General features: G+C 39.4%; 1 protein-coding gene across 1 annotated transcript in view; it reads right to left on the bottom strand.

Annotated features, from left to right (window-relative positions):
• Window positions 1-1,580: 1,580 nt before the first annotated feature.
• The window catches only part of LOC126101200 (uncharacterized), a 150,025-nt gene continuing 128,177 nt past the window's right edge, over window positions 1,581-23,428 (bottom strand). Inside the window, exons 19-22 of the mRNA XM_049911895.1 lie at window positions 22,847-23,231; window positions 16,118-16,226; window positions 5,329-5,557; window positions 1,581-4,149 (exon numbers count right to left, since the gene is read on the bottom strand). Coding sequence (XP_049767852.1) covers window positions 2,437-4,149; window positions 5,329-5,557; window positions 16,118-16,226; window positions 22,847-23,231 — 2,436 coding nt within the window. The 3' untranslated portion in view covers window positions 1,581-2,436. The remainder of the gene's footprint in view (window positions 4,150-5,328; window positions 5,558-16,117; window positions 16,227-22,846; window positions 23,232-23,428) is intronic.

Raw genomic sequence — 23,428 nt, 5'->3', positions numbered from 1 at the left:
CACAAACATGGCCACTAGTCAAGTCAGTCCCAAGTATCATAGCACGCCCAAATAAAAGGCTGCGCAGCAGCTTTCTCAACCTCATTTTCCTCTTATTCAGCTGCCTCTAGAAGTGAACTCTGCAGTACCATTTATTTACTGTGTGTTAGTGCAAAGGATCCTGAACTTGTGGTTTCCACCATTTCTTGCCTGTGTGGAACTTTATTTTCATGAAATATATTGTAATCAGCTCTTTGCACTGGAACGATCTCAAAATAGGTTTCATTGAGACTGATGAACATTCCTTCAAAAACTGTTTCTGTCTGAATCATGAGCTCAACTGACTGGAGATAGCAGTCATTTATGCACAAGGTGTGCCTACTTGTGTGAATGTATGGCTTTGGCTGGAAGCTCAATGTGTAAGTCTTTCAGTTGTGTGTGTATGCAACTCACCAAGCCATCTTTATGGTGAGTCGCAATCTGTCCTTTTCATAATATTGCTGGTATTCCAACCTGTACTTTCCATTGCTTCATGGGTTAATTTGTTATTTGGTTGTTACAGAAGTTTGTGTGTGATAAATGGAGTGGCCTAAAGTGAGAGTTGCAACACAAAGAAGTGGAGAGGGGTGTTAAAACTGTGGAGGGATACCAAAGTTTGACTACAGAAAGAGATTCAAATTGCAATTCAGATTGCAGATGATGAGGCTTGCACAGGATAGACTAGACCAATTTTGGACAACAACAACAACAGGCAGAACACAATCAACTGATTTCTTTGCTTCAGTAAGGGAATATAAGGTAGCTATCTCCTCTAACAAGCTTTGCTGCTACCTGTTATCTTAGGTTTCTGTTTCTGATCATTTTTACCTTTTAGCCTTATCTTTGCTTCATCCTCCAATTTGTCAGTTGCCTTAAACAAAAACCTCTGCTCAAGTGACTTTGTAGGACATTCCATTTTCTATGCTGATTGCTGCATTATATTTTCTGATGTTCTTTGCCCATTGCCAGCTCTGGATAGTCCTCTCCTTTTGAATGAACTTTCCTATTTTCCTTTTTCATATTTTCTCAGATTTCTTCTAATGTTTCCACTATTATTTTTGTCATGATTTCCTCTTGTTGCCATGATGAGGATTGTGTTTCAAGAGACTTCTTCCCTTTGCAAGCTTCATACCTCATTTTATCTTTAAATCTGGGCTCCACAGATCAATACCTGCACATGTCATGAGTCTTCAGGAAAACAGGGTATGTGCTTTGGGTTTTTACAACATAAAAGACATAACTTCAGCAGCCTTGGTGCCATTATTGTGTTCTGTCACTTCATTGTGTTTTGTTTGAGTATTTCAAGATTTAATTTTGAAATATTTGTGTTTACTAGCTCTGCAAGCCAGGTTTAAATATATAGTTGCTCTGAACAAAAACCAACTGCCATTCCATGGGTTGTGTTGTCCATAACAAAAACAAGAACATGCTTAAGTAATATCTTCAGATCTAGGGATGATGAATACAGGCATTTGTAGCATAGTCAGCCCACATCATTTCTTTACATGTAACACATCTGAAGTGACTCAAAAGTGGGAAATGTTAAAGATTACACTAATAAATCAGTTGTCTACATGATGAGGCAGTTCTCCAAAACTTGCAAATATTTATTTTTTCAGTCACAGAAATGTAGGCAGTAATCTAATAATTCATTATGAGTTATTTTTTCAAGCTTTACACAGAACAACTATCACTTGTGCCAAATGAGCACAAGCTACACTATAAACGCATTTTAATGAACTTCAACATACAAAAAAATTTAGATCCTGTAGTAACAGTGATACAGTTTACAGTAAATACTGTATGAGGAATTGCTTTGCAATAATTTGCAAACTGTGAACTGCTAACTTATTTTTGTATCTACATAGCACTATCAATGAAGCATGAACTATAATACACTGGCTACATATTTACAACATGGAAACCGAAGGACTATAATATAACTGACAATGAACAAGCATTTTATCTGCAGGCACGGCAGATGTATTTATTATATTAACAAGTAATATCTATCAAAAACACAGTATTTATGCGAAATATTGGTATTACAAAACATTTTTGAAGTATTATCAACTAATAAAAAAATATTTCCTATTTTTAAATGATCACAGTTAAAAGGAATTGCATTTCTTAGTTTTACAATAATTACTCCTAATTACAAGACATACAGAACACAGTAACCATGCTGCAGTTTGATGGGCTACAGCTTTACTTTACATTTTGTTTTGTTTCCATATTTTACACTGCACTGTACATTTCTTAAATGCCCAAAATCAGTACTGAAGCAATGAAGTTCAACCTTATTTGAAGAAAGTGTTCTGCTGAACATATTATTTAATACCAATAATCATGATCAACAGCAAAAACAGAGGAACTGCTAGTGCAAGGTACGACACCTTTTACATCCTTAACATTTTGTCAAATGGGTGCCAATTTCTGATGCTTCAAATCTCGTACCTTCACTTTGGGATAAATATTGTAAAGTTTGCTAAATGTACTCAGACTCATTCTTATCACTGAACCACCATAATTTGCAAATGCCAGCAACCTATTTTCATCAATGGGTGATGGTGATCGTCCATAAAACGAGTACGGGCTTTCTGTACTAGAGTCATCACTTTCAGAAGATTCTGCAGAGTCCTCTTCAGACCTGTTGGCTGACAATGATTTTATTAATAGTCTAGCAGAAACTGAAGATAAGGCTGTCGATTTACGAGCAACATTTCGAATTCTATGTGGAACATTCTGCATACCTTTCTTTTCTGACACTGGCACAGAAGTACACAAACTTTCATCATCCGTCACATTCCTTTGTATAACTAATTTCTTCAAATTTTCCACTTCTGATTCCCTTATGTGAACAACCCTAACATCACAATCAACATGAGAAAATTGACAATGTCTAACAACCTTACTCTCCAAGTCATACTGCTGTGCACAATAACCACATTTGAAAGGCTTTATATGTCGCTCAAGGTGTTCTTTCAGAACCTCATAATTGTCAGAAATGAAACAGCATCTTGGACATTCAAACTTTGTGCGCTTAGCTTCGTGACCCGCTGTTTCGAAACAGTATTTTGGTTCTACATTTGGATGGTGCATACTATGATGGTCACTATGAAATTGCTCCTCTGAATCAGTCCTTGCACTACACAACAGACATACATAATTACCAGCATCAAACAATGTACTACTGGTACTAGGACGTTTCACAGCAGCAGTCTCTGTTCTTACAATTACATTATCGCTTTCATCACCAGGTTGTTTCGATGGCTTCACAATGTATCTAAATTCACTGTCACGATGTTCCGTTTCAAAGTGTCTTCTCAACACATGTAGCGCAAGTGCCACGAAACTGCACTTTGAACATTCGTAATGGTGTGCTGTTGCTTCAACAATACTGAATTCTTTATTTGGATGGCTTTCTTCATGATGTTTTAACAGAATGGATCGAGAACCTTTTCGTTTACAGTAAACACAGACAAATGCTGTACGATTCATGTGCAATTTTTTGCTCCCTTTCAGTACATCATCAACTGCCATTTCCTTATAGCTGAAAGGTAATCCCAGTCTTGTTACACCATTAGCACACACCGCCTTGGTTTTATGAGTCTTCTGCCAATGCTCATGTATAACTGCAAGTGAAGTCGCACGGCGAGGACAATAGAAACAGCGGAATATTTTTGTCTTTTTCTGCACTGAAGATACGTCACTTACACTTTCCTGAGCTGGTGATTTTTCAGAATCACATTCGACACTTGAGGCTACCTGTGGAGTTTGCTCTTCACCATCTTCTACCTCTAACTCTGTATTTGAACTAGACACAGCATTACCAGCGTGATGACGTTTAATCCGCAAAGGTTTGATGTCAGGCTGGAGAGGCACTTCCTTCTGTTTGATACTTACAGGCTGCTGTGGGTGTACTTTCTCAGAGTGCTTTTTCACTTCATATTCTCTTATAGCTTCGAAACTACAGTAGCCACATTTGAAAGGCTTTTGCACCCAATGCCGCATCTCATGTTTCCGAAGGTCACTGGGGCTACGGCAGCTATAGGAGCAATGTGAGCAGCGGCGTGCCTCCTCTGCAGTCAGCAATTCTGGGAGTTCTGTCTGACTATCGCCTTCCTCCGACTGCAAAAAAATCAACACAGAATTAGTGAACACAGTGAACACATGTAAGGGAAAACTCGTAGAAGGTGGGAGTGGGGGAGGAAAACATGTGCAAGTAGTAATACTGAATTGGTCAACATAGGAAGCTGTAACTACCAAAGAGGGGCAGTGAGACGGGGGATTGATGGGGAACAGGAAACGGGAGAGTGCTGCATGGGCTGGGATGAGGCAACTGCGTGGGCTAGAGGGAGGCGGGTGCTTGGAGTGAGACGGCTGCATGGGGTAGAGAGTGAGGGGAGATGATGATAGGAAGGAGAGGTAGAGGGATGAAGCGGGAGAGTAGGAGGATCTGGGAGGACTGACGGATGAGGGGTAAAGGTGTGAGGAGAGGCCCAGGATATTGTGGGAGAGATGGTGGAGGGGTGACAGGGCTGGAGGGGCGAGCAAGGGGGCTGGAAGTGTGTGAAAGTGGGTACAGGAAGTTGGAAGAGAATTTGGGAGTGGGGCATGGGGGCAATGGGAGGGGGGAGGGGGGGACAGGAGGTCAGGCTTAAGGGGGTCAAGTGGGAGGCATGGGGGGTGGGGGGGTGGAAGTGATGCCAGGAGTGGAGAGTGGGGAGCAGAGGGGAGTGTCAGGAGTGGAGGGGGGCTTCATGTATTGGGTGTGAGGGATATGTTTGGTGAGGTGACATGTCGGGTGCTGGGCGATAGGGCATGGCAGGTGGTGTCGGATTAGGGAGTGTAGGGGTCAAAGGTATGGGAGGGGGCATCCGGTTCAGGATATGTGGGGAGGGCATCAGGTCAAGGGCATGTGGGCATTGGGGACCCCTTGTCAATGTTGTCTATGCGGGGGGGTCAAGGATGTGGGTGGGCAGTGAGTGGGGCCAAGACTGGTGAAAGGCATGTGGGGGGGGGGCCATCTAGCCAAGGACGTGTGGAGTTAGGTACAACTGGCCAATGATGGGGGGGGGGGGGGCGCTTCGGGTGAATAGTGTGACATGGGTCTGATGGAGAGCTTGACAGGGATCAGTGGAGAGTGTCAGGGAGAGGGGGTGAGAGTAAGGCAGAGTGGGATGGGGTACGGAAGTGGGTGGGGAGGGCGAAGGGAGGATGAGGGGGAAACGACAAGGAGAGGAAGATGGTGAGAGGGGATTAACATACAGCAGTATCTATGCCAAAAATAAAATAAATTGTTCTTACAAGAGTTTCTGGCTGATGGGCCAATGGAGAAGGAGAAGAAGCAGAAGCAGTCGTCGTCATTTTTGGTGGAAGACCATAATTAGTTTCCCAGAATTCGTCGTCCAGTTTCAGTGACGCAGCTTCTTCATTATATTTCACCAATTCTGGCAGACCACGGTGTCTTACACGACAGTGCTGCTTTATAGCCATTTCAGTAGACCCTCCTTGGCGACAATGTCCACACAGCCACCTGTGAATATAAACAATGAAAATTGGATTTACGGAATAGATCTGTACAATTCCTAATTCTAGCAGTATTGTTTGAATCAGTGGTATCACTTTTGTACAATCAGGGGAAACAAATTTTGAGGTAGGTCAAAACAAATATGACTAAATGGGTCTCGAAGCAGGCAACAAGTGCCACTGTGGTGAAGTCCTGGACACAGAACATCTGCAATGTTCCAACCCCCTCACAAGATGTACCCTTGATGATGAGAGATGATGTTTGGTTTGTGGGGCGCTCAACTGCGTGTTTATCAGCGCCCGTACAATTTCCCAACCTTTGCTCAGTCCAATTTCGCCACTTTCCTGGATGATGATGAAATGATGAGGACAACACAAACACCCAGTCATCTCGAGGCAGGTGAAAATCCCTGACCCCGCCGGGAATCGAACCCGGGACCCCGTGCTCGGGAAGCGAGAACGCTACCGCGAGACCACGAGCGGCGGACACCCTTGATGATGTATGGCTTCATAAGAAGGAAGAAGTGGACATGGCCTGCTACTCACTGTAAAGGACATACACTGAGTTTCAGACAGGCACAACAAAAAGCCTGTTGCACACACAGCTTTCGGCCAAACCCTTCTTCAGAAAAGAAAGGAAAAAACAGATTGACACAAGCAGGCCCACTCATGCACACATTACCATTACCTGCCAGACTGCAGCCGTCATGCTGAATGAAAGCAGGAATGCTCAGTGGGGAAGGGAAAAGGGAGGGGGAGGGATATCCAATTACAGGGAGTGGGGGGAGAGAATCATAGTCTGCAGGGACTACAAGGTGGCAGGACAAGGCTGCCAGGAGCAGTATCGGGAAGGGGCCAGAAAGATCAGAAAAGGAGATGAGCAGAGACGGTTGAAAAAGATGCTGGGCTGGCAGCCTTGTCCTGCCACCTTTCTAGTCCTACCGTGCTCCGCCACACAGCAGTCTTCTCTCCTCCCACCCGAACCCTATCACTCTCCCTTCCCTGTCCCACTATGGACTGCTGCTTTCATTCAGCATGCCTGTTGCAGGGTCAGCAGCTACAGATAGTGGTCATGTGTGTGTGTGTGTGTGAGGTGTGCCTGCTTGTGTGAATGTGTGTGTGTTCTCCCTTCTTTTCTGAAGAAGGCTTTGGCCACAAGCTCAGTGTGTAACAGTCTCTTCGTTGTGCCTATCTGCAACTCAGAGGGTAATCCTAAAGGTAAGTAGCACTCTATCTTGTTCATAATATTGTTGCAATTTCCTCTGATGTAACTTTAAATTTTTATTTAGCAGTTTTTTGCATCAACTGTTTATCTCCAGACATTTAATTCAGTAGATAATTTTGACCTTTGTTAATGATTATTGTGGCTGCCCTGAGAATGGCAACTTATATTCTAGTGGATTTGTACTCTGAATAATGATTGTTACTTATTGTGTTTTCCATATTGCTTTTAGGTGTAATATTTTCTAAAGGGCTTCACCAGTATGCCATCATCTTTGACAGTATTCATCTGATGACCTTTAAGTACACATAATAATGAAAAGTTTTGCTGGGAAAATTATTTACACTGTTTACGTTCTCCTTTCATCAATCTTGTATTTTTAGGCTGACAAAGGAGTCTCACATGATTCAGAATGTTTCTCTGCCAGGCTTTCTCAAAATCAAAAACGTATTGTTTTTAAATTCAATGAAAATCTGTTTGTATTACTACCGCCACATGGACCAAGTTGGAAAGGGTGAAAAGAGGTTATCTGGCAGTTAATGAACAGTTCTGTGAATGTGTGTGTGTGTGTGTGTGTGTGTGTGTGTGTGTGTGTGTGTGTGTGTGTGTGTGTGTGTGTGTGTCTAGTTCTCACACAGAGAAAGAAACTTTGCACTCCCCACTCCTGCAACGGAGACTTCTCTTACCCACAAAGCCACCTCACTCTGTGGCAGTCTTAAACTCTTGGCAACCTCCTCCTTTTTACTATTATCAAGCTTGTCTCTATATTGTTCAGTTAATCAAATTACCCATCTCAGTCTTGTCCCCTATTACAAAACAGTCAGTAGAATCATCTTCCATATTACTATTTTGCTCTCTAAAATGAGCATTTGAGCACAACACTATGACATCATCCTTTGTTTTTAAGTAACTTGTTTCCTAAGTACATTATCACTATCTTGAAGGTACTCTTTTACTCAAGAGAGTAACAGAAGAGGAACGAAGTGTACATTTCTTGAGGGAAAGTGGTTAAGTAATTTTATTTTATTATATTTTTTCACCAAGTAATTCTTGTTGTTAAGTGACACTATAACAACGAATTTCTAAATTTATACATAAAGAATGGACACTATGTCTGTTTTCTTCTGTGCTATAGTTAGGTCTCTGGAGTCTGTTACTGAGTGAGTGCATGGGGAACTGTTTTACTGTCTCAAAATGTCATAACATGAAATTACCAAATAGGTGCTATTTCATGGCGAATTGCATACAGAGAACTATTTTATAACAATGAAAACAAATTTTGACAAAGAGAGAGAACTATTTTAGAGATAGCTTGAAATAGCTTCATTTTCAGCATACTAATATCGAAAATGTAACCAGTTTTCAGTTACTGGTCTGTACGGCATCTGGCAATTCCCAATTTGGAAAGATAATGTATGTATAACGTATGTCAGAACCTGCTAGAAATATAAAGTGCACAAATGTGACGACATATCAATGCACTGTATGTTCTGGTACCATGCCAATTTTGTGGGCAGTTGAGAGATCTTTCTGCGATAAGTGCCACGAAATGCAATGCAGTACTCAGCCATGGGACCTAGCATTTTACAACAAAGAAATGCAAATGTTTATTTGATATGTAATGTTAAATTGTTGGTATAATGCAGACATTTTTAACTTGGCGGATTAGGGGGGTGTTGTTTTGACTGCAGTTAGCATCAAACCTTGCTAGGGTTTGGCCTGAACTACCTCATTAACAATACTCTGCCAACCTCAACAAGTAATTGCATGGTAGCCATTCCTGAATGCTTTGTATTGTGCATTGCTCATTTTTTCTTTTATTATTTTGAAATGCGTGAAGTGACTACCCATGATCCATCAAGGATTACGATGATTAACCCTTCCAACACCAGAAGAAACTGTCAATCCTTGTGACAATGTGTCAGTTCTGTTTCTGCAGTACATGGGTGTAGGCTACTGCCCTGCAACCAGAAGGCGGAGCTTGTCCCACACCACCCCTCTTCCCTCCCCTTGCACAGTCAAAATTCTAGTTTGCTCGTGACCAGAGTGTCTGCACTCTGCACTATAGTGACTGGAAATCTAAATGTGTCACATTTTTCTACTGCATTTAAATTCTTCCCCTGAAATTTGAATAGAGCTATTTTCGGTTCTACGAGTACACTAAGTGTCTTGTCAGTTCTACCTGTAGGGTTGTGAAGCATGGGTCCCACGGCTATGAATGTCCATGCAAGATAGAAAATAGTATTCTACACATTTTGTAATCATTGAATTGTGTAGGAAAAGACAAAGAATGTCAAGAAATCAACAAATCAGAGATGCTTTCAGTTCATCAATAGGAAAATGCAGCTGCTTTTCAACAGAACAGTCATTTGTTAAAAGCTTAAAGACATCCAAATGAAGAAAAAAAAGATCATTTCAGAAAGAAAAGCTGTTTAAGTTTTTGTAAAAGCAAACATTCCAGTCAAGAAGTTCCCAATCAGCACTTTTTTTAACAGTCAATTTCAAAGATCTAAGGCTTTATTTGTCTTCTCTCATGTAGCCAGACAACTTTTTAAATTTATGTATTTAATCGTTTACGAAAAATTTGTCAAAAATAGACATTACATTTTCTGTTCTCTATCAATGATGTACTTCCCAGTGTTTAAGAAAGTAGTAATAATAATAATAATAATAATAATAATCCATATAGATGCAACATTGCACTAGACTTGCACTTACCACAATCACATACACAAATCATTACAATTAAATAGAGCTGGCATACAAGCTGTCCATATGGCATCAACAGGAAAGGCTTATACCATCTTGTGACCCAAACAAGTAAAATAAACAAATTACACATGTGTGCTCATACCATCAATACACTCTGAAGTACCGACAGCCATGAACTACACAAACAAGATTTTACATGCAACAGAAGTTGTCCCAAATGTTTTGCTGGCCAATAATACCAACCTGACAAAGTATTAAAAATTTTACAGAGAAAATATGTAGCAATTTTGCAATAATTTAAATCTGTGTGTAATAATAAGAGTAATGTCTCTATCTGTTGTTAAGATATTTTGTGCATAACAGCATGGTCATTTGTGCTCATGTCTGCACCATCCCAAAACTCACATTGTTATGGAATGAAATGACGGATCCAGGAAAAAATAATGTAACTGTTGAGAGCTTTCTACAAATTATTTATATTGTTAAAGACTATCAGATTACTGTATGCCTATGCAATCACAAGAAATCAATTTCCTGACATCTTCAGTTCTTATCTGGCTTTACCCCACACAATTTCTGAACACATTTTTTTCCATTTTAAATACTCTAATGCATGTAAGATGTCCCAGCAACAGTGGTCAATATTCAGGGATATGACAGGAACACTCATTTGAAGCAAAAAACTTCATATGGACATATGCCCTCTTCCGAATGGTTTTCGATAGAACACATTAAATGTACATTTGTCTTTGGGTTGGTGGCATGCACATGTGTCTTACCCATCCCAACTCTATGACATTTTATTCTAGCCCAACCTACCTTGTTGCTTACAGTCTATTCCCTTGGAATGTCTTTCTGCCATTAAACTAGCTTGCTGAATACACAGGTCTCCTTAGTGTGTTGTGAGTGAAGTAGTGTGAGGGACAGAGAGAGTGTATCTCATAGAAGCATCAACCAACTGCGTTTTTATGCAGACTATGCAGATATGGTGTACATTTACAGCTTCTGCAGTGGTAGAGCTGCTCCTGCTGTTGCAGAATATCACTGACACTTTCTAAAATTTCACAGAGTGTTTACCAAAGTTTACAGCACAGTGTGGAACAGGTACTCTTCCAAATTTTCATTTTTCTTCTGAATGTGTAGTTCAAAAGCTTGTGCAGGGACAGTAACACATAGTTGACCCAGTGCAGCATAATTCATTACCAGCACGCAGCAGCTTTATGCATGTAACAATGTACCACGAACAAGTGTATGGTGAACATTACACGTAGAAAACTTGCATCCATTTCAAATATAACATGTCCACAATCTTCACATTGGCAACAAAGCCACACAACTTTAATTTTGTCACTGGATAAATGACAATCATCAATTGCTTCCATTAATACTAAACAATGGTGAAGCCATATTTACACAGAATGGAATCAACAACAGATTAGATTAGATTTGATCAGATTAATACTTGTTCCATAGATCATGAACACGACACTTCGTAATGATGTGGAACGTGTCGGGTTAATAAAAGATGTCTGTACAAGATATTACATTACACAAAATATTGCACGACACTAATGTTCAAGTTGTTGTGTTTTTTTTTCCCCTTAATTTATATCTAAAAATTCAGCCAATGAATAGGAGGAGTTGTCATCTAGAAATTCTTTTAATTTATTTTTAAATGTTAGTTGGCTATCTGTCAGACTTTTGGTGCTGTTTGGTAGGTGACCAAAGACTTTTGTGGCAGCATAATTTACCCCTTTCTGTGCCAAAGTCAGATTTAACCCTGCATAGTGAAGATCATCCTTTCTCCTGGTGTTATAGCTACGCGCACTGCTATTACTTTTGAACTGAGTTGGATTATTAACAACAAATTTCATAAGTGAATATATATACTGTGAGGTTACTGTGAGGATTCCTAGATCCTTAAATAGATGTATGCAGGATGACCGTGGGTGGGCTCCAGCATTATTCTGATCACACATTTTTGAGCAATGAATACTTTTCTACTCAACGATGAATTACCCCAGAATATGATGCCATACGAAAGCGATGAATGAAAATAGGCATAGTAAGCTAACTTACTGAGATTTTTATCACCAAAATTTGCAATAACCCTAATAGCATATGTAGCTGAACTCAGACGTTTCAGCAGACCATCAACGTGTTGCTTCCAGTTTAACATCTCATCAATGGACACACCTAAAAATTTTGAAAATTCTACCTTAGCTACAGACTTCTGTTCAAAGTCTATATTTATTACTGGAGTTGTGCCATTTACTGTACGGAACTGTATATACTGTGTTTTATCAAAATTTAAAGAGAGTCCGTTTGCTGAGAACCACTTAATAATTTTGTGAAAAACATCATTTACAATTACATCACTTAGTTCTTGGTTTTTGGATGTTATTACTATACTTGTATCATCAGCAAAAAGAACTAACTTTGCATCTTCATCAATGTGGAATGGTAAGGCATTAATGTATATCAAGAACAGTAAAGGACCTAAGACCGAACCCTGTGGGTCCCCGTACTTGATAGCCCCCCAGTTTATCAGCTGTTGTTTTAACATTGCACGAACCACTTATTTCAACACACGTAATAATCATCGATAGCCACAAGCAAACCAATTTCCAAGTTCATTTTTTGATCAATGTTTGTTGCAGCATGATCATAATGTTGACAAGTCCAGTCATTTTAGATGAGCAAATGACGGGACTGAATTAGTCACATTGTTTGGAAAATTTGTTTGTTGAACACCTTGAGGATGTTCCCTTGGCCTTGTGGATTTCAATGTACTTCCAGCATTATGGAGCCTCTCCACATTTTACTAAGCAAATGAGGGAACATCTCAGCCACTCTTATCCGTATCACTGGATTACTTGTGGAAGTACAATTAACTGGTCATCAAGATTGCCATACATATGTGATTAGATTTCTGTTGATATGGTTGGATGAAATCAGAGGCATACAAACGAAAGACAAGTACGCGAGATGAAACTGCTTGATTCCATAACGGACCCTGCTGCCCTCATTAGGGAACATGCAGAGGCACTCAAGCAATGCAACATGTTCTCTCAAGAGCGCACAAATGCATAAAAGTTGACAGAGGGTAACAAACATTTATTGTGAACTGTACAACAGCCATAATGTGATGTGTATAATAATGTTTAGAGATGAATGTGTTACAAAAATGTATTTTTCGCTTGATACTTTCTAAACACGTTATAATGTTTACTAAATGTTGTACATGTGTAAACCTGAAAATGTATTGAATGATATAAAAATTAAATAACAATGTACATTAAATGTTTTCTGTCTCTGCATCCATTCGGAGTAGTATGCCTGTCCATATGAAGTTTTTGCTTCAAATAACTGTTCCCGTGATATCCCTGAATACTGAACATTTCTTCTGGAACACCATGTGTAAACGAAATGAATTAATGAAGTTACACTCTAAAGTACACAGTGCTCTTAAAATTGTATATGAGTGGTAATGCATTTAACACACATTTTGCAGCTTAATTCTGGCACAGAACTATTCAAATAAATTTTCTTTACGTACATAATTCTGAAATTTCAGTTGAGGTTTTCTTTTCTACATACGATAGCAGACGTCAACTTCTCGCTGTTACTTCAACCAGAAGATCTGTATCATCCTCTTACTACTTTGACTGTTGGGGACGAGTTAACTCATCACACAATGCCACTCCCAGGAAATGGATAAACATGGCCCCTGGGGTTTCCTTAAGCACTACTGACATCCCATTCCGCTAACTCTCTCACTGTTGTGGATGGGTTACTTCCATAAATCAGAGAATAAAATGGTTTCATGTATTTATCATACAATGTACATGCTTCTTTGGATTCTATCATTTGCAAAAAAAGACCCATTTCCATATCTTGAACTGTCTATGAAATACGACAACTGTTATGATCACGATTCCCAAATCATAGTGATGATATTGGGCAAGTCAAGCATGACCATCCACCGGATATAAAATCCAATCACTCGAAAATGAAATGAGACGTTGTTCTGCTCTCAATTTTTGAAAAAAATTTCTATAGTTTATCTACGTCTTATACAGGGTGTTACAAAAAGGTACGGCCAAACTTTCAGGAAACATTCCTCACACACAAATAAAGAAAAGATGTTATGTGGAGATGTGTCCGGAAACGCTTAATTTCCATGTTAGAGCTCATTTTAGTTTCGTCAGTACGTTCTTCCACCTACGCTCAATGGAGCACGTTATCATGATTTCATACGGGATACTCTACTTGTGCTGCTAGAACATGTGCCTTTACAAGTACGACAACACGTGGTTCATGCATGATGCAGCTCCTGCACATTTCAGTCAAAGTGTTCGTACGCGTCTCAACAACAGATTCGGTGACCGATGGATTGGTAGAGCCAGACCAATTCCATGGCCTCCACGCTCTCCTGACCTCAACCCTCTTGACTTTCATTTGTGGGGGCATTTGAAAGCTCTTGTCCACGCAACCCCGGTACCAAATGTAGAGACTCTTCGTGCTCGTATTGTGGACGGCTTTGATACAATACGCCATTCTCCAGGGCTGCATCAGTGCATGAGGGATTCCATGCAACAGACAGTAGACGCATGTATCCTCACTAACTGAGGATATTTTGAACATTTCCTGTAACAAAGTGTTTGAAGTCACGCTGGTACGTTCTATTGCTGTGTGTTTCCATTCAAATGACTAATGTGATTTGAAGAGAAGTAATAAAATGAGCTCTTACATGGAAAGTAAGTGTTTCCGGACACATGTCCACACAACATATTTTCTTTCTTTGTGTGTGAGGAATGTTTCCTGAAAGTTTGGCCGTACGTTTTTGTAACACCCTGTATACAACAATGTATGAGTTAAAATCAAACTTATCAAAGTTTACAAAATGTTTTTTTACCTCTGCAGGTCTTTAAAATTTCATGCAATGTTTCACTTAATTTGATGTAGCACAGTAACTATGATGAATTCAAAAAGAAATTCAGTCCTTTACCATGCGAATACACCAGACTGTAGGATGCACAAAAAAAATCAGATACAGTTTTCTTAAAATCGGACACCGTCTCAGCACAGGTAACAGCATAAGGCAATCATCAGAGACAACATAGCTGTGCTTGGCAAAGAAAGCAGAGAGCACGTCTGTATCAGTCAAAGGGTTAATCCATTTCCTCTGTCATATGTACTTCATGTAACATTCTGTATTTTCTTTTCCCACAGTTAGCAGTACTTAAGAGGGTGGTTTGAAAAGTTCTCGGAATCACCAAGAGAGATCAGCGCTAGTGCGACGAGTTGTTCAAGTGAAGTGAAAATGTAACAGATCTACAAAGGAGACTGCCTGCACTATGCTTGTCCATCCTCTTTTAGAATACTGCTCCGCTGTGTGGGATCCTTACCAGATAGGACTGACGGAGTATATCGAAAAAGTTCAAAGAAGGGCAGCACATTTTGTATTATCACGAAATATGGGAGAGAGTGTCACAGAAATGATACATGATTTGGACTAGACATCATTAAAAGAAAGGCGTGTTTTGTTGCGACGGACTCTTCTCATGAAATTCCTATCACCAACTCTCTTCTCAGAATGCAAAAATATTGTGCTGACACTGACTTGCATAGGGAGAAACAATCACCACGATAAAATAAGGGAAATCAGAGCTTGTACGGAAAGATATAGGTGTTTGTTCTTTCTGTGTGCTATACGAGATTACAATAATAGAGAACTGTGAAGGTGGTTTGATGAACCCTCTGCCAGGCACTTAAATGTTATTTGCAGAGTATCCATGTAGATGTACATGCACTTATCGGGCTGTTGTCTGTAAACACGTGCCACATCAGTGCTCTTGGAAGAGAGCTGTGGCAGTAACGTGGCTCTGTTGTTGTTCCCGCATAGTGATTTGCGAAGATGGACAAAAATTGAGACTCGAGCAGTGATTAAGTACTTCATAAAGAAAGGTATGAAAGCAAAGGACACTCATGCCGATTTCCAGAATACACTAGGGACTCTGCTCCTTGAACTGTTCCCAAGTGGACAAATGAACTTAAATTTCGTCTGTAGAACTTAGATGATGATTGGTTGGCAAGATATGTCACTACTCCAGAAATCATTGCAAAAATGCACAAAATGGTCATGGAGGATCACCAATTGAAAGTGCGTGAAATTGCTCACGCTTGCCAGATGTCATCTGAATGGGTATATCACATTTTAAAACTAAAGAATTAGGAATGAAAACATTATCTGCAAGATGGGTGCCGCAACTCTTGCCACATCCGCCTTATTCACCTGATATGGCTCCATCAGACTTCCATCTCTTCCCAAAACTGAAAATTTTTCTTGGTGGATGAAGATTCACTTCGAACAAAGAACTGATAGCCAGAGTTGGCAACTAGGAGGAAACTCATTTTCGAGATAGGATCAAGGCACTGGAACATCGTTGGACCAAGTGCATTAATCTACAAGGAGACTACAGTGAAAAATTAAAAAAGTTTCAGCTATGTAAGTACTTTTTTCTATTCCATTCTGAGAACTTTTCAAACCACCCTCGTACAACACCATCTGCCTATCAAATTTTATTCACCTTGCTTCTCTAAAAAATAGTTTGTGGGAATTACACTTACTTTGCTGTACACATGTGGTTCATTCTAATGTGCAATTTCAGTCCGCGCACATTAACACACTTTGTACCGCAATCCATGCATGATATTTTTGGTTCCTTTGATGTGGTTTCTGTAAAATCAAAAAGGAAAATTTAGACTTATTTCAAATACTTTTCATAATTTATGTATAGAGAACATAGCCTTACAAATGAACAGAGGAAACACAGTATGAACTCACTCAATGTAAAGCGACAACTACTTTGAATGAGAACAAACATTTTCAGTATGGAAAGAAACCAAGAGCCAGCTGAGAATTAATAACTAACATCTATACTGTATGCCAACCAGATGTATTCATTTCTCTGATCCTTTTGCAAACAATATTTTGGGCCCATGCTACATACCCGCAGAATTAATGCAATATCTTTTATGCAAGTTATTTTTAACTCTGAACTGGAAACATTACAAACATGGAATATTTTTATCCAAGGGGGCACATTGGAAAAAACAACTGACTTAACATGGAAGAAGATTGATACAACTCTAGGCAAAATTCTGGTACATATACCGCAGTATCAGTAAAATAGCATTTGCAACAAAGTAACCATGCCTGCATCTAACGAGAGATATTATCATATTTTCTGAGTGGTTGAAAGGACGAAAAAAGTAAAAGGTTTACCAACATACATGGTTTATTCGACAAGTACATGTTCTTTTAGAATGCTCTGGGCGCCTAACTTGGAAACTAAGCTAAACCACTTTTCTGAATACATTACAAAGTATAACGGCAAAAGGTCTACAGCTCAAATGATAATTAAATGTTGATTAACAAGAATTAAAAAAATATTAGCTGATTTTTTTTAATAAAAGAAAGAAAAATTTATTATACTACTCACTTAACTTCACTGGCACCTAAATTATGCAGAATTTGGAATATCAAAACAAAAGTAGATAAATCTCATTAAATTTACACACAGCACTTTGTAGATGACCAATGTTGGCCTACACAATACAAGGACCTGTGAAATACAGACAAAATCTTTATTAGTAGGCTGATGGCTCTTCTTTCACATGAAATACAGCTTTGTCAAATGTGTGACAAACATATACAAATCATACGGTACAGCCAGGGGGAACACAACCACTGTTCCTGGAAAAGGTCACTGACTAAGAAAGTGTCACTGGAGGAAATCAAATGTGCCACAGTTTATGCAAAATATTCCACAACGGCTACATCGTACGAAGATTTGAGGTCTGAAGGGCCACATCAGATGGAAAACATCACTGTGTTAATTAAAACGGTCTTTAACAATTCCAGACACATGAATGGGAGCATAAACATGCTGGTCACCAGGGAACGCAGTTTGCGGCTTTGGGTGAAGATGGTCAATGCAGAATAATAACATAATCCTGCCCTGTAACTCACTAAAACAGAACAAGTGGGACAAGACCACTGTGCAACACAGCATCCCATAGAACCGTAGAATTATTGTCATGTTTCCACAGTGCCCCTCTGATCCACAGTGCCCTGTGATTATACATCAACAGGATTATTAAAAGGAACACTAAAATGAGTGCATGACCAGTCACCTGAACACTCAAGGATGAATAACCATTTGACATTCATGAAACAGGTTTTTGGAAACTTCGCAATGATATTACCCTTATCAAAGTGACAGACACCATGAACTGACAAGAGGAAACTCGGGTGATCTTTCTTGATGTCTGCAAAGCTTACAACAAGGTCTATTTCAACAACTTGCATACAGAAAATCTTCAAATTCTCTGTAATATAAACTCAGTCACAGGCCTTACTGGGCCCTTCAGTATGGACCGACTGCTGTGTCACCCTCCATCAATGGCATCACTGAATCTGATATGGAGGGATGTGGGGCCAACACACCGCTGTCCCAGCCACTGTCACTTTTCAGGACCTAGACCTGCTACTTCTTATTCAATTAGTTCCTCAATTGACCTTATGAAGCTGAGTGCATCCAGGTCCATGCCCTTCCACCATGGAAAAATCCCTCGACGAACCGGCAGTCAAAACTGGGGCTTCATATGGCAGTCAGCCATACTGACCACTCAAGTATGGAGTGGACCTGGATTCTTTGTGACAGATCAGAAATTGTTTCAGTATTACCTTGTGTAATGACAATCAGAATGGCTGGTAAGTCCCCCCCTGACCCATGATTCTGGACAACTTTTCCACACTCTCCCAATGTCCGAAACATAACAGTCCTTTAATTCTTTTCCTTCACCCTCTCCTTCCTCTTCAACCCTTCTGCCACAAGGAGTCACTGGCTCTGAAAGCTTGCAAATTTCAATACCATTTTACATGCATGTTCTCCTGCCGCTGTTTGGTGAGTAGATTTCTAACCTATCCAATTGCATTATATATTCTGAACAGTACATATTGGAAGAAATGCAAAAGATGCAATGGGAGAACACAGTACCAGGGTATGTATTAGGGTCATTGTTATTTTGTCATATATAAGTGACTATCTTCCATACCATCTCATTTTAACTACCATCTGTACATTAACACATTTTAGATGTATATGAGTGGCATAATGACACTTCTGGAATCCACCCAAAGTACTTATGGCACGTCCTTTAATATTGCAAGCACTGTACTACTGATTAATTTCAGAGGCATTAAACACCAGCTATAAAGTTGATACTCAAGCAGTTTATGACAGCTAACAGACCAGTATTTACAATGAACCTTAAATTAATTGCATGAAAACATAGTTCAACAGTTCATCACTTCACATCTGCACATATTTCTTCTGCACATCATACAAAATGATACAGGAATTCCTTTCAGTAACTCAGAGAACTTGGTAGAATGTTGAATTAACTGGAGAGAAGGTAATGTATTTGCATGCTAGAAGAAACATGCATTTCTTCATATGTTACAAAATCACAGAAATCTACCCCCCCCCCCCCCTTCAGAGACCTCAACATGAATATGGCACAGGGCCCAGTTTTATTCAGTTTTGGTAATTGGTATGTATTACAAAAGCATCCAAGCCCAACAACAATTCACAGTCCTAAATTCCAGTTACAGGTTCATTACAAATGTACCACTATGATCACATTACCACTTCCTGCAGATGACAGTCTGTACATGTGATGACCATGTTCTGTTTGGCATAATGACACTTCTGGAATCCACCCAAAGTACTTATGGCACGTCCTTTAATATTGCAAGCACTGTACTACTGATTAATTTGAGAGGCATTAAACACCAATATAGCTGTAAGCATGCCTTTCCTTCTGACTGAATCCTATACTCCATAAGCAGTGCCTCAATATTGTTACCCATAATCTCAACACAGTGTATCATCCCCCCCCCCCTTACCCCTGTCTTCCTCTTTTTTTCTGTCTTTCCTACTTGTCTTAGAAATCTATTTTGAATTGTAGTTATTCAGGAATAAATTGTTTATGTACTTTTACATGTTAACTTTATCATCTAAAAGTACGTATATGTTATGGTCTTTAATGCACACACTGGATTGGTGCAGCATTCTACACACTTTCCTCCCAATTCAAATCAGTATCTACTTAATAGTTATCCAATCTATCAACCCAATTTCCATAATTTTTCTGTAGCACCATTTTTCATAAGCTTTTATTCTCTTCTTGCCTGAATTGTTCACCGTCCACATTTCACTTACTTACAAGTCTACACTCCTGTCAAATACTTTCAGGAAAGGTTTCGTAATACTTAAATTTATATTCAGAGTCAAAAACTTTCTCATTTTCAGAACTGCTTTTCTTCCAAGTGCAGGTCTACATGTCATATCCTCCCTATTTCAGCCACTGTCAGTTGTTTTGCTGCCAAAATAGTAAAACTAATCTATTACTTTTAGTGTCTCATTTCCTAATATAATTCCCTCAGTATCTCCTGATCTGATGTGACTACATTCAATTACCCTTGTTTTACTTTTGCTGATATTCATCTTGCATGTTCTTCAAGAAATTATCCACCCGAGGTCCTGCAGTCTCTGACAGAATTGTAATAGGCAAACAAAGTTATTAGTTCTTGCTCCTGAACTTCACTTCCCTATCCAAATTTCTCTTTGGTTTTCTTTAGCGCATGCTCAGTCTACAAACAGAATAATATTGGGGGAGAGGCCACAAATGTGCCTCAGTCCATCCAAAATACTGCTCCTCTTTCATGTTCTTCAACAGCTATAATTGCAGTATGGTTTTTATATAGGTTATAGATAAGCTTTTGCTCCCTAAATTTTATCCCCTGATACCTTGTGGATTTCAAGGAAAAGAGTACAGTCAACATTCTTAAAAGCTTTCCTTAAACCTACTAATGCTGTAAGCTACATCACAGGATCAATATTGCCTTACATTTTCCTATATTTCTCTGAAACCCAACCTGCTCTACCCAATGTCTACTTCTAGCAGTATTTACATTCTTTTGTAAATAATCTGTGTTAGTACTGTGCCATTGAACCAATCATTTAGTAATATTCACACTTGACACCTGAATTCTTTGTAATTTTAAGTATTACAATCTTCATGAAGTCAGAATTTTTTGCCTCCTCCATACATGCAGTAATTTTGTCATAGTACAGGGTGTCCAACATAGGACACTGAATTAAAAATTAACTAACAGGAAAACGAAGGTTGATAGAAGAATGCAACAAACAGTACGTGTTTTGTGAAAGTTGTTAGAATTACACATGGAAGTTTCAAAGTAGTAGTTACAATGCTTTTTCGATGGAAGAGGTTGAAATTGTGTATTCCACTGAACAATGTGTGCTTGTGGTATTAGATTACAGGTCATAACACAGTATTATGGCAACAAAATGCAGTGCTCAAACATGATTTAATATTCCAGAAAGACCCAATGTGAAAATTATCCACAAGCTCTTCACTGAATTCGAAGAGCCATGTAGCATGGCTGATAATATAGTGAGTAATGTTGGCCCCAGGCAAGCGGTAGTTACTCCTGATTATGTTGCCACAGTTTATGGACTTATTCAGCAAAATCTGCCTAACAAATTTCAGCAGAGACTGGTTTAAAGTGTTCCAGCATGCTTACAATGCTGAGAAACAGTCTACATGTTCCCATTCAAAATCTAAAGTCACCGGGTTGTACCTGCACCCAATACATGACAAAGGCCTAATTTTGCGAACCAGAGTCTCACAATGGCTGATAATGAATGATTTAATATTGGCTGCTTCAGGTTCACAGGTCAAGCACATTTCCAACTGAATGGATTTGTGATTTTCAGGTTCCAAAAATCCGCATGTATGTGTGAAGGGAAACCACTGCAATCCCCAAAAGTTACTGTTTGCACTGCAGTATGCAGCAGTGACATTATCAGCCTTTTTTCATTTTATGATCAATAATTAGCCAACATTAAACTGCTATGTTGGAACAATCTGTCACCACACAAGAACTTTTGGAAACTCAACCAGGCACCATGTGGTTCATGCACGATGTGGCCCAATCACAATGAGGTTTTTCACTTTGTTGCTGAATACTTCCGGAAGAGAAACGTTGGACTGGATTATTTTAAATTTACAGATGAAGGCATTGATTGGCCTCCAAATTCACTTGATCTGCCTTCTTGTGACTACTTTTTGTGAAGCACATTGAAAGGCATTGTCTACTGAAACTACCCCACCACACTGGACGAGCTCGAATTGTCAATCCATGTGGTAACTGAATCCATTTTCACTGAGGCACTGCACAACGTGTATGTAAATTTGATTGTTCGCTTGCAAAATCTCTCTGCTGTGAATGGTGGACATTTGAACTGACTGATGTGACTGCAAAGACTGCTTGCAGAGGACAAGTTTGTTTATGCACGCTGATGTGAGCTGAGCTGTACACCATACAGCGGCATGCGTTAGCAGCTTCCTTAACTAATACTTCGAAACTTCTACATAAAATTCTCGCAGCTTTCACAAAATAAAGATTTGTTTGTCACATTGATCTGTCAATATTTCTTTCATATTATTTAATTTTAAAATCTAGAAGTCCTTTGTTGTATCAGTAATTCTGAGGGAATGTTGTCTATTCCAGTTGCCTTGTTATGGCTTAGATCTTTCAATGTTCTGTCAAATTTGTCTTACAGTATGTATACACAGACACCACAAAATATAAGGTGCCCCTTAGATGTAGGATAGGGACGCTGATGGTCAACATCTGGCTAGGTTGGTAATCAGCTGAATAAGTAAATTAAATTTGATGATCATTCCACAATGATACTGTCTTCTGTCTCCTGGGTTTCCACTAAAATTTATTCAGATTTGATTCAACTGACATTTTGTCATGGAACTGCTGCCATTTATTCGAAATATTGACTGCTTCTCAGAAATGATGACTCAACTACAAATACAGTAAAACCAATAAAGATCTGACTTGACTTCATTACGATCAGACATTGTATGGCTGTGGGCTTTCTGCCATATACCACTGATAAAATCTTCTTAGGATTCCACTCCAGTGGCTGCATCATAATTCTGCGACATTTCAATGAGTGCCACTCTCATCATCTTGAAAAGAAGATGAGTGACACTCATTAAAACATTGTGGAATTTCAATGCAGCCACACAGATGGAAGCTCGTGAAGATTTCTTCAACAGCTGATCTCTACATTTATGGAACAGACTTGCCTGTTGTCATTACACGAATGGTAACTTAATTTCATTGTGTGTTCTCCACAGAACCGCAAGCATAAGGTTCAAGGTTTGTATGTATATACGCATACTTACTCTTCTTATGTTCTGGTGATGAAGTAAAGTCCTGCTTCTTTTCTAGACCAGGATCTTCAATATCTGACCCCTTAGGAGATGATACTGGCGAACCAGGAGGCAAGGGCTCTGACAAATCAAGCATCGACGTCTGTGACAATGCCCTAGCCAGCAAGGCAGCTGCCCGCTTTGTCGGTTGAGATGTAGTAGCAGAAGCAGCATCTTGTTCTTCCTTTCCACTGCTACCTGGACTGCCAGTTCCACCTACATGTACTTCTTGCAACTGAGTTTCTGAATGGCTCCTCTTTATTCCCACTGGAAGAGGCTTCCTCAATGGCTGACTAGTTTGGGATTCTATTATCTGCTGCTTCATTAGTGAATACTGTGTTGTCAGTACCTTTTCCACCTGCGCGTACACAGTCAATAGAGTTTATTATTAATGTCATGATTAACATATACTATTATTTGTGAAAATTAAGAATTTTATCCGTGTAATAGCAGAAGTAGAAAGTATAATACAGTATAATCTCTCTCTCTCTCTCTCACACACACACACACACACACACACACACACACACACACACACACACACAATTTATTCAG

Source organism: Schistocerca cancellata, chromosome 9 (assembly GCF_023864275.1).
Source record: "Schistocerca cancellata isolate TAMUIC-IGC-003103 chromosome 9, iqSchCanc2.1, whole genome shotgun sequence".
In the NCBI taxonomy this organism is placed as follows: Eukaryota; Metazoa; Arthropoda; class Insecta; order Orthoptera; family Acrididae; genus Schistocerca; species Schistocerca cancellata.
Note: the sequence above shows the minus strand (reverse complement) of the source record. Positions and strands in the feature narration are given on the sequence as shown.